Genomic DNA, 12,411 nt, shown 5'->3' with positions numbered 1-12,411 from the left:
CTTCATATATTTCTGAGATCTTTAAAAAGGGAGATCCTAACCTACCGGAAAACTATAGGGGCATCTCTAACGAGTGTTGCTAAACGTTTTATTGATGAAAAAAAGAACCTCTAGGCATTTTTTGTAGATTTCAAAGCCGCCTTTGCCACTATAAACAGAAGGTTACTACTTTTCAAATCAAACTTACAGGTATAGGCTTGTCTACAAAGTTCAATATATGAACAATTAATATCAAATACAAGTTCAGTAGTAAAACGGGAGTACCACAGGGTTGCATTTTGAGTCCCTTGATTTTGTACCTCTTTATTAATGACATTGAAGATCAAATTCCAGGTGGTGTTATTTTTGGAGATGTACTTATCAAGGTGCTTTTATATGCAGATGACCTTGTCATTCTAACCGATAATTCAGAGACTTCGCAGCTTTAGATTAACAAAGTAAAACAATATTGCGATACTTGGGATCTTAAATTAAATACTTCAAAGTCAAAGAAAATGGTTTTTAGATCTAAAAATCGAAAGAAATAGGACTAATCGAAACTAGCATCTTGACGGATCAAACGTAGAAGTAGTGATTGATTACAAATACCTAGGATTTACTATAACACATAACCTAATTCTTGGAGCTCATTTTAAGAGAAGCTGGCAAAAGCAGCTATCAATTGTATGTGGTCAAACTTCTTCAAGAGTTACACTATAGATGGGTCGACTAAATTTCGAGTATTTGAGACAACAATCAAAAGTTCTCCCTTATACGCTAATGAAGTTTATAGATACAAGGAATTAGAAGCAATCGAATTAGTCCAACGGTACTTTTTTTCAAACATATTTTCAGACTCCCTGCTAATACACCAAACTACGCTATTTACATTGAATCAATCTGGCCTGTCTCCAATTTACTTAAAAACCTCAAAGCTAACGCAGACTATATTGTTAAAGTCATGAGTAGACCTAATAATAATATTCAGAAAAAGATTACTTTGATAGCTAATAGAGTTTTGTTTTAAACTTATCCATGGATTAATTTATTTAAAATATGTGACTCAGTTTATGGTGGCTTTTGACTCAAAAACAAAATTTTGATAAATCAGTAGTTAAAAATAAACAATGAATTATACTTTGTTTGGAAAATCTATCAATAGTATAGTAGGATTTTACACGAATAACAAAAACAATATCCGTAGTATGAATACTACCGATAAAGTTTATGTAGAATCTCACTACGGATGGGTTTTTGACATTTATACGAGTCTCGAATGGATCTTATGTGATTTCGTTCTCAAATGTTGGTACGATTGATATTGCATTTGTTTGCATCTCGATGGCTGTGTTCGTTGAGTAGTTGTGCATTTGGAATCATGTGTTTTCCATTGGCGAAAAAAATCAATCTAGTACTGCTGATACTATTTAGTTTTGTTAGTGAAAATGGACTAACTGGGCTTATTCTGCAAAAGAAAATAAAAGAAAAGATAATTAAGTTTTTCTATGTTTCCAACAAAGGTTCATCACAGTTAAGATTACATAAATCTTCATGGTGTTTCCACTGCACAAGAAGATTTAAAAATAATTAAGTTTGACAGCAGTTTCTAAAATACAAAGGGTGTTTCGCTGTTTCTTATGAAATTCAAGTGAGATAGTTTGATTCGTGTTAAACATTGAAGAAGTGAATAGTTCAGCAGCATATAAGAATATATGTACTACCTACTCCATGCAAATAAATAGACCATAATGCATTATCTGTAAAACCAACTCCTCCACACACAGGTTCTCAAATTTTGACTCGACTCCGATCTCCGACTGGAATCAAGTCGAATCAAGCTCATTTCAACTCGATTCAGGTATATATTGAATTGAGGTGAGCTGCAAGCTCGCATTAACACCTCATGTTAATGTATTAGTCTACGAACAAACCCTCTCCTTGAAATTAACTTTTTTTATAGAATCTGAATTTCCATTTCTTCTTAAAAATTATCCATTTTATTAGTTTTAGTTAGTTTTGTTTACTGAAGTTAATTTGAAATTTTGATTTTCACAAAACCTTTCTTCTATTTGTGTGTTTTTTTTTTGTATTATTATTCTGACAGATCTTCTTTCAGTTGTACCAATTTTTAAATACAAAAATCTGGCTACTGCCGATGCGTTTTCTTGTGTATTTTCTACTATACTTTTTATAGAAAGCAAAAAAAACACGGGTAGTTTCTTCTTCCTTCCCATTGTCCAGTATCTCTCGTTGTTGAAGGACACCAAGTGAAATGTGGCTTTTGGTAAAATCATATTTGTAGCGTTCAATTCTTTGTTTCAATTTTCAATTCTTATTCTGGAGTTTCAATAAAATTCTGTTTTTATTTCATGTTTCCTCTTTTTCTCTACAATTAGTATTTTTATTAGGTAATAGCGGTTTAAAAGTCATAAGCCACCTTATTAATTATAGGCCTGGTCTTTTATGTTTGCATACAAAAAATAAATAATTACTTTACGCATACAACAAGAAAAGACATCAGTTATATTAATTCATTATGAAAAAGCTCTCAAAAGCTTTTTACTCCTACGAAGGAAACAAAGCTGTATAATTTATTTAAAAAAAACTGGATTTCTATAGCATTACAATATTCAAGACAGCAATAGACGATAAATACTTCCTCCTAAAGTTCAATGAACGTAGACAAAATTTAATAAAAGTGAACAAAACAATCGATCTTTTTGAAATGGAATAAATAATATTTTTGTAAAAGCAATTTCCATAAAAACGTCACCATACATAATATTATGTTTTAAAAAAATTCAGGTTTATTCGTCTTGGAAGGAATATTCTATCATCAAATTATGACGACATATTTTCATAATTTTGAGAAGTAAAAATATTGAAGAGATACAGGAACCAAGCTACGTAGGTTTTGTGATCTAACTCATGAGTTGTACCTACATGGGAAAAAAATAAGTAGCATTTTAAAGGTACTTCGACCAATAAACTTATTTTGAAGCTTTATAGGTATTAACTAATCTGTAAATCGAAATATACCTACTAACTCTCAATTTCTAAAATTCAGAACTTTAAGAAGAAAAACATTACATCTAGGAATAAGTAAATGCAATTTCCCGAATTTTTAATTAATAAAGCTTTTCATCTCTTTAAAATATTGAATAAGCCATAAATTTTATTTGATTCCACAAATCAAAAGAAATGTACTTAGGTACCTTACCTACATATCAATGTTTTTATAAGAAAAACTTCCTTTAAATCAAATCGGAGTTTTAAAGAAAGGCTCATTCAGCAGCTGCTTTATATCTATTTAATAATAGAGCATACAAAAATCAATAACAATCCCCGAAGGGATATACCCATCGCTGCGAACACAAGGACACCTGAACTTAGCTCAATTATTTCTCACTACACCCCTTCCGAAACACGGTTCTGGGTAAAATGTACTTTTCTATGGAGAAAATGGTCTTCAAGCATTAAAAAGAAAACACTCAAATCAAATGTATTGAGGTATTATTGAATAGTCCCTTTGATACCAAAAAACCACATTATCATGAAATATGATACCCCTAAAAATTGTCTAATAACAAACTTACCGCCAAAAGAATTCACTTTCGAAATGAACAATCAATTTTTAACATACACTGTAATCCGCCCGGTGTCTTTTTGTTTTAATTATAAAACTCGCTTGATATCTTAACAATTTAAAATGAATAAATCGATAAATACAAGAAGGTTTTCTGTTGGTCTTGCCGTTCACTTAAACAACTGAATGACTAATTAAATATTCTCAATTAGATAGTCATATAAAAACATATATTCTAAGATTATTTATTTGATTTTTATATTGCAAAATATAGAAAAAACGAATCTAAAACAAATTTATTAAAAACTTCAATGCGATTTTCCGAATGCCAAAACTCCGAAACCAAAGCAAAAGCACCAAAACCAATCAACGCAACGCGAACGGTGACGGAACGGCAACGAGCACACAAATGGACGCTTTTATTCGTTTCAAAAAATTGACAACTAAAAATCATGACAATTAGGAAAGAATTTCAAAAAAAATGGCGAGTTTATGTTACTGAGATCTCACCCGTAGAGGATGAAGATTTGATTTCATTATGTACATAGATAATTATCCTTTTACAAGGAACAAACAGTTATATCTTGTCTACATTTCTGAGAAAAGATTTTCATAAATTACCAGTTCTTTCTTGCAAGAAACAAACAAAATGACAAAATCCATTTTTTTTAATGAAAACCTTTAGAAAAATTAGTGAGATAAGATTTTCATTAATTTTCAAATTTCCTTTTATTAGTAATTTTTTGAATAAACCCGATTTTTCTTTTTATGTACTTGAGGTTTTTTTTTGCATTCAAAAATTATTTCCAAAGTTTTAGTACCAATAACAGAATTCGGAAATTCGTGTTAAAAATGTACGATCTACTGACAAGATATTATTGGAAGTAATTCTGGAGAAACTCGAACGCGGACATATTGGATGTGTTTAAGATCTCCCAACTACCTATGGGCCTATTATTGTTTACAGATGTCAGTGACGGTCATCTTTTTAAAAATAAAAAAATATATTAATTTGTATTGTCCCATGAAATTCAAAAACCAAATTTGTATTGTAAAATTTGAAATTTGTATTTTGACACATCTAGATCAAAAATAAATTGATTTATTTTACCCATGAAGAACAATATAAGTAAACACAAATTAAATATTTTGTATAGATAACAACAATAGTTCAATATATTTAGAGAAAGAACAGACCATGATTTACTTTACCCATGAAAACACCTATTAGTAAAAAAAATTAACAAATTTGTATAAATAATAACAATAGTTATTAGATATTTAGAAAAAGAACAGACCAAAATTGTGCTCCGCAACTCCGAATTGGCTATGGCCGCGTTCGGTTGGTAATCTGATATCTGAAATATTTATGTCTGTGAGCGACCTCAACCAGTGTCAAAACATAAGTAAAACAGCAGAGAAAAGGAAAAATAAATTAAAAAAACAGTGAAATCGATTTGTTAGTTGATTTGGACACATCTTTTTGGAGTTTTCAATTTTATATGCAATGCCATTATACGACTGTTAATTTGAAATATTTTTTGACGGAAAAGAAAAGTCAAACAATCATCAAACTGTTCGGTTCCAGAAAACCAAAAGACACTGAAATTTAACCACAACATAGTTAACCTATCTGGATAGATTTGGATTGATCGCCGAATGCATACTAGGAATTTTAAAAATTAGAAGTATTAATGACATATTGGGCAAGGTTTACGATTTCTGTGAATTTTATCAATTATATTGACAGAGTTATAGTTGAATAAATACAAAATTCAATTTCACAATTCATTTTTACGTGAGAGTCAAATGCATTGACATACTAAATATGGATTGCTAGTAGCCAACTTCGCGTTGGTGTCATTAAAGCTACTAACCCTTCTATAGACTCAGCAGAAATACGAACAAATGTTGGATTTTAATTTTGTATTTTGTTTATTGTGATGATGTCTTTAGTTTCCGTGCAAAAGAAAGCTTTTCATGGAAAGAAACAACAGATGGCGTTGAAAAATTAATTCTAATTTTGTTCGCAAGCATAGCTAAAGAGATGGAATCACTTTTAAGGGGTCTTTGAATTAGAATTACTAATTAGTATCGATAAGCAGTCTATATCTAGTATGTCACTGGCCAAATCGGTTTTAATTCTTTTCTCCATTCAACAATCCCTGAGATCTTAATTTCATACCATTTTTTTTTATTAAAAAGAACCCTTCAAAGCACATTTCAATAAAGCAAACATCTAAATATCAGAATTTGGATCCGAATCTCACTTTGAATCGGGATCGAAAAACTTAAAACAGGTTTATGATCCAAATCTTAAGAAAAAATAAGTTTTTGCAAAATCCACATTCCAGTTATCTTTAAATTAATTACAGTAATCCAAAAATTAAGTTTATTTTCAAGCACTCACTTTGAATAAATTAAATCAAAATATTCTCGATCTAGATCTGCCAAATAACACATTTCCCTGTTTTTACATTCCATGGGAAAAAATAAATTAATCCATTTTTGATTTAAGATCAAATCTACAGATCTGGATTTTTCAGCTAGCTAGGAATCAGACAGGAATTTAATACAATTAGTAAAAACACAATTCCAGTCGTGTTCGCCAGACAAAAAAAAATAAATTTTTGAAGGAAATCTAAATTTAACAATGGAAAATGCCACAAATGTATTTTTCAATGTAAAATATCTTTATTTAATAATTTTGAATTTGATCCTTTAATGCTTTATCTAAATTAGTGTCAAAACCATGAAATGCTAAATTTTCTTATAATATTGTTTGGTAAAAAATTGGGGAGCTTTTGTTCCCAATCAATAGTTCTACGCCCTTTACTCAGTTCATGGCCTTCAAAAAATAAATTACAACAAACTTCAAATTCTTATTTTAATGCAAATTTCAATTTTTTATTGTTTTTAAATTTTCAGCTTAAATAAAACCAAAAACTGAAAATCATATAAATAAAGAACTCTGATTTCTCTATTTAAAAATAGTAAACATTTTTTTGAAATTGCATTTTTTAGTTTCGTATGACATAAGAATCAGCTGTCCATGAATAAATGGGATAGTGCTACATAACCAACAAAACATCTTTGCCTCTGCTTAACCTCGCAGAAAATGGCTCTTTTCTTGAATACCATAATCCGCCGGTCAGTTTCCAATATAAAAGCCAATTCTTTTCGAATTTTCGGTGGCACTTTAAGTCAAAATAGTGCAATCGTTAAAACACAAATCGCCACTAAACTTGCACCCCCACAATCCTCTGCAAATTTGTGTTCCAAAGCATTTGATGTGAGTACGAATGTTGCCAAAGATGTCATTCTCTTCAAATATGAGAACCCAAAGTTCTATAAAATGTTGAATGCCTTTGCGATAGTTCAATTCCTCTTTTGGAATTATCTATCACACTCTGCATTTACAACACTTCGAGATGCTCCGGTGGAAGAGGCTGACGAAGACGCCCCATGGTATCGACAGATAAATTTGGGTGAAAACAAATACAGAAATGGCATCACAGTTTCTTGCTTTTTGATTGGTAAGGAAGGGTTTTTCAAAGACGAACAAATAGTTTGTTTTATTCCTGTTATATATTTACAGGCTATGGTGTCTTGACTGTTGCATGGATGTATACTCTACGATCAGTGCGGTTTTTGGTTCTAAGGAAAGGTGGCACTCAACTAAGTTTCGTCACCTATGGACCTTTCAATAAAAATCGCATCATCACTGTGCCCATGAATTGTGTCTCAGCAATGGAGTCTCGAGGCACTGCTCGGGTTCAATTGCCAATAAAAATAAAGAACAAAAGTTTCTACTACGTCCTGGATATGCGAGGTGAATTCAAGAATACCAAATTGTTCGATTACTCCGCTGGCTTGAGTAGGAAGCTTTAGAATTTAAGTTAATAAAAAGTCTCGTTATTACAAAAGTTAAAGTTTTTTTTATTATTTATAAAAGTTATTAATAGACAGGTGCAGGTTGTTGTGTTAGGAGAAGGCCAAAACGTTTCTTGATGATGATTCTTTGGCGAGAGTACTTGTCTTCAGGTGAAAACCTTGCTGGATGGGCTGAGATGGTAGGTAGTCCACTGGCAGTGCGTTTCTGTAAATACAAAATTTGATTTGATTAGAAATCTAATAAAAAGATTAGTTTAAAAGTAATTCTTACGCTCAAAGTGTAAACGCGCTCGCCCTTTTCATTCAAAGTGTACATGAGATACATTTTTGTAGTTAATTTTTATAAAATTTGGAAGAAAACAATTTTTAAAAATATTTACGATGCACGTGCGAATCGTTGTGCTTGCTTTTCTGTTCAAATTTTGTGTCAAAAAATGTGACAGATGAGCTGTCAAAAATTTAAAGTGAAACAAAACAGAATGGAACATAATCAAACAATTGGATGAGCATTTTTACTAGTCATTTTCATTAAAGCGACAGCAATGTAAAACAACAGCAATGAGAAATCTTTTAACCTTTGGCACAATGCGGGATTTGTGGTGGTGATCACGACAAAAAGGTCCTTTATATTGTATTTTAATTGCCTTTCCCTTCTAAGCTGAATAAAGAGAGGATACAAGATATCAATTAAAATCACAATTATTGGATATACGCAGTTGACCAAAAATGTGGAGATTTGTATGAATACAGATTATAGGAAGTCCCATAATGCAGACATGAATACGAAAATGTTCATGGAGACACATGGAGTCCCATTTTTTTTGTACGATGAAAATACCGATCATACAGGGTAAAATTTATGCGGCTATAGATTAGGGTCACTTTTGTGTATAAGAACTATTGTCGGTAGAATATACAGGAGCGGCACCTAGTGGATATGGTGACGTTAGATAGAAATTCAACTTCCAACGAATTTGATGCATTGTTCCAATCTATCTGCAGAATTGTATCCCATTTCCGCACAATGAGACTGTTATTACCGTTGATTTCAATGTAAACAATAAATATGCCACATGAGTGTATTATCGCTTCCAAGCACATCATACTATTGTGTCATATCTGCGAAAACCGTTTGGCAATAAGCCGGAAAGCTAACTTAACGACTTAATTCTTTGTGGATGGAGTCATTCGGCAGGTTCAGATGACATAAGGGGCTTGCAAGTAAGGAACGTTTAGTATTTGATTGGCCATCTGTCAAAAAATTAGCTTCCGATTACCAAGGTTTATTAGAAAGTTGACTGGAAAGTTAGTCAAAATGACAGCTAATTATGATTTTTAAATTAACTGAAAGCTGAACTTTATTACTCTGTTCTGCTTTTTATTTTCTGCACACAATTCTATCCGATGTTTTATGTGAAATGGTTCTTTGTCAAATTGGAAATACGAAATACAAGTCGAAATGGAATTGTAGCTTGCTTAAGGAGTGTTTTGTAGGCAATTATGCTGTTGGTAGTTTATGTGCGATCAACTGAAGGCAGAGGTTAGTGAAGTAAAGTTGTTCCGAGACTAAAGTTTATAACATTGAAAAACTAACTGGTTGCCTTGGTCAAAATGTAAATTGCCCTATTGCAATGATAACGGTGAGAGGTTCATTGACTTCTGCAACGCCAATAGCTTTGTGATTGGTGGCACTTACTGAACACATACTCTGTCATAAAATTAGCTGGATGTCGACAGACAGGCAAGCGTCTTCCAACCAAATTGACCACTTTGCGATTAGTCGACGATTTAGGAGGAGTCTCCTGGATGAACGGAACAGAAGAGGCGCCGATATGGGACTTGCCCGTGACCACCACTTAATGATAGCTACACTAAGATTGCGTACAGCTACAGTTCGAAGATCCAATTGAATAACACGAGTCCCCAAATTCGACTAAAGGACAACGTGACCTGTCAACAATTTAGGGACCACCTGTCACACGAAATTAGAACAATCAGCAGCACAGTACATCACGACATCGAACATAATTGGAATACTGTGAAAAATGTTTTCAGGTGCTGACAGAATAGTCGGTCGAAAAGAAAGAAGCAACAACATTTGGCTTTCAGAAGAATCTTGGGCAAGGATGAACGAACGCAAACAGTTAGGGCTCGAATAACTGCTGCAGAAGGGGAAGAAAGAAACTAGCTGGAGTCCTCGTATTAATGCATTGGTGCAAGAAACAGAATATGCTGCAAACAGGTGCGACAGCAGGACCGTTTACAGAGTATCCAAATAGCTGACCGTTACACACAGGTCAAAGCATCACCTGGTGAAAGAAGTAGACGGTACTATGATAAGTTTGGTGGATGAGCAAGTCAGAAGGTGGAAAGAACACTTTTCCTTGGTTTTAAACCGAGTGTTTGAAAAAACAACGTGCAGCCGATACCTTCTGAAGCACCCGAAGAAACTAATCCCCAATCCACACTGCACCTCCCAGTAAAGATGAGATTGTTGCCGCAAGTAAAGCACTTAAGAACAACAAATCTGTAGGGCTTGATGGAATTCCCGCAGAGCTTTTACAAGCAGTGCCAACAACATCAAGCGAACTGCTTCATCCGCTCATAAAAGAAGAAGAAAAGAAGTACCACCAAAAGCTTCCCTATGAGTTTAAGAAGGTAATTATTGTCAAGCTCCCAAAAAAGGAGATCTTACAAAGTGCGAAAACTGGAGAAGAATTTGCGTTCTACCTGTCGTTTCCAAGATAGTAGTAAAAGTCATATTGGAACGCATCGGCCACATTCAATGCCGAACAAGCAGGATTCCGCATTCGATCCTCCTGTATTGATCATATTAACATCCTGCGGATTATTATTGAACAGTACGTAAAATATCGATCACCACTACACCTGCTGTTCATCGACTTTGAGAAGGCCTTTGATAACGTTAACAGGGAATATATCTGGTTAGCTTTGCTGAGGAGAGACATCCCAAAAAACGAATTGCTATTATTAAAGAAACATATGATGGATCCAAGTGCACGATGCTAGATTGTCAGACGATTTTGAAATTCGAAGCGGAGTCAGACAGGGCTTTATTCTGTGGCCAATATTTTTTTTTGTTGGTGATAAGCGATGTACTGCGCTCAGCTCTGACAGGTAGCGGAGGGATCCAATGGACTTTGCCATCCTATTTAAAGCACTTGGGTTACACGGACGATGTTTGCTTACTCTCTCATAGGATCATGGATCTCCATCAAATGACAACAAGTGTGGAGAGAGAATCAGAAGTTGTGGGGCTGAAAATTAATTCCGGCAAAACAAAAATGATCAACCTCGGAACCCGGCCATCCTTTCAAATAAATATTTCCTTGCAACCGGTTGAAAAAGTGGAGAGCTTTTAATACCTTGGAAGTATCATCTCCATCGAAAGTCGAACCGAACAATACGTCAGCTGTTGCATCGGAAAAGCAAAAGCGGCGTGCAATATATTGTCGAAAATTTGGAGGAATAACTCTATCAGCTTAAGAACAAAGCTACGGCTGTTGCGCACAAATCTCGAATCTGTACTTCTTTATGGATGCAGCACTTGGAAGGTTACTTTAGCCATAACAAGAAAGCTTGCAAACTTTAGTGAATAGATGTCTTCGCATATCAAATGAGGTCCTTCATAGAAGGACAGGTCAGGAACCTATAGAATCTATAATACGAAGACGTAAGTGGCAATGTATTGGACATACGCTTCGAAAAGGTAACGACTTTAATGTAGGCCAAGCAATGCAGTAAAATCCACACAAGAAGGAAGAAGAGCTGGACGACCGAGAAGCACATGGTGCAGGACAGTCGAGGTGGAATCAGAGTCACTAGGCAAAAGTTTGAGGGAGCTGAAACACATCTCCGGAAACCATACACGATGGCGCGTAGGCGTAGTAGAGGCCCCCAACAGACTTAACAGGTCTCAGGACCTAAAGCAACCCTGCCCATTCTACTAACGTAAAATCTATCGTACCAATTGTTTGATGAGAGTAAAGAGGTTATCAAGATCAAAGATATAAATTGAGGAAAACTTGAAATAAGTTCAAGGAAAGACCTTCAACCTGTATCTGGCCCAGATTATATCCCTTTTAATATTCTGAAGAGGAATTTTTACCGCTGGCAAACCCACTATGCAAGTTTTTCCAGTTTTTCTACTCTACAAGTCTCCGGGTGGATAGGAAAAATAAATCGTCCATCTTTAGCCTGTCTCTTAAAAAACCGAATCATCCTTCCCCTTTTCTTAATGTCATGGGAACCCTGATCAATTTGTAGGTTCTTAATGACGGGCAGTATCACTTTCGTAGAAAAAGTCCCAATGGTTTATCATTGTATATCTCAACGGACAGTCTAAGAAATCTTAACATCGTTTAGGAGGAAGTAAGATTATCGCACTTGATATTCCAAAGACGTTTGATAGTTTTCTTTACTAAAAACGCATGCCTTCGGTTTTGACAAATCCCTCCTTCGTTGAATTAGAAATTACCTTTCAGGCAGTTGAATTGAAGGAGTATTGGACGGGTCACATCTGATATTCAAACAATTAAAGGCTGGTGTACCACTGGGCTCCCTTTTGTCTCCGACACTGTTCCTTGTTTTTAAAAATGACCTTTTGTCTTAAATGGGTTATACATTTTTAAGACCAATACGGTTAAGTATAGAGATTATTTTTTCAGCCGTTTTACACGAATGTGGAATGCTTTAAAAATAAATAAATCAAGTGGCGTACAAACTCGTTGACATCCAGACCCCCTTAACCATTCCCAGTGGTTAAGCATTGGCAGGAATCAAGAAGACTCACAGATGCACTGCAAAACAAAAATAAAAATTCGTTCCATTTTAATAATATGATGTTGGTTGTTTTCCTTATATTTTGTATATTTTGCTTTTTGGAAATTATTTTAATTGTATTTCTTTTTTTGTAATAGTTTTTGAGTCTA

At 33.9% G+C, this 12,411-nt stretch overlaps 3 protein-coding genes across 3 annotated transcripts in view; 1 reads left to right on the top strand and 2 right to left on the bottom strand.

Annotated features, from left to right (window-relative positions):
• The window catches only part of LOC129949135 (titin), a 52,113-nt gene extending 48,182 nt beyond the window's left edge, over positions 1-3,931 (bottom strand). The window contains exon 1 of the mRNA XM_056060407.1: positions 3,576-3,931. The gene's annotated coding sequence lies outside the window, so the exon portion shown is untranslated. The remainder of the gene's footprint in view (positions 1-3,575) is intronic.
• A 2,504-nt stretch (positions 3,932-6,435) lies between these two features.
• On the top strand, positions 6,436-7,497 carry LOC129949977 (transmembrane protein 223). The gene is made up of 2 exons (XM_056061729.1): positions 6,436-7,101; positions 7,164-7,497. The coding sequence occupies exons 1-2, from the start codon at positions 6,684-6,686 to the stop codon at positions 7,454-7,456; spliced, it is 711 nt and encodes a 236-aa protein (XP_055917704.1). The 5' UTR covers positions 6,436-6,683; the 3' UTR covers positions 7,457-7,497.
• LOC129949978 (H/ACA ribonucleoprotein complex subunit 3) lies at positions 7,481-7,891 on the bottom strand. The gene is made up of 2 exons (XM_056061730.1): positions 7,731-7,891; positions 7,481-7,664 (listed from the first exon to the last, which is right to left on the bottom strand). The coding sequence occupies exons 1-2, from the start codon at positions 7,782-7,784 to the stop codon at positions 7,524-7,526; spliced, it is 195 nt and encodes a 64-aa protein (XP_055917705.1). The 5' UTR covers positions 7,785-7,891; the 3' UTR covers positions 7,481-7,523.
• Positions 7,892-12,411: the final 4,520 nt, after the last annotated feature.

The sequence above is a fragment of the Eupeodes corollae genome, chromosome 3 (genome assembly GCF_945859685.1).
Source record: "Eupeodes corollae chromosome 3, idEupCoro1.1, whole genome shotgun sequence".
Lineage (NCBI taxonomy): Eukaryota > Metazoa > Arthropoda > Insecta > Diptera > Syrphidae > Eupeodes > Eupeodes corollae.
This window is presented reverse-complemented; position numbering and strand designations above follow the sequence as displayed.

Bases quoted from the DNA above. Each gene is read 5' to 3' on its own strand.
- LOC129949977 (XM_056061729.1), top strand. From the start codon at position 6,684: ATGGCTCTTTTCTTGAATACCATAATCCGCCGGTCAGTTTCCAATATA. The intron at 7,102-7,163 runs GTAAGGAAGGGT...ATATATTTACAG, and splicing joins AGTTTCTTGCTTTTTGATTG to GCTATGGTGTCTTGACTGTT.
- LOC129949978 (XM_056061730.1), bottom strand. From the start codon at position 7,784: ATGTATCTCATGTACACTTTGAATGAAAAGGGCGAGCGCGTTTACACT. The intron at 7,665-7,730 runs GTAAGAATTACT...TTGTATTTACAG, and splicing joins AGCGCGTTTACACTTTGAGC to AAACGCACTGCCAGTGGACT.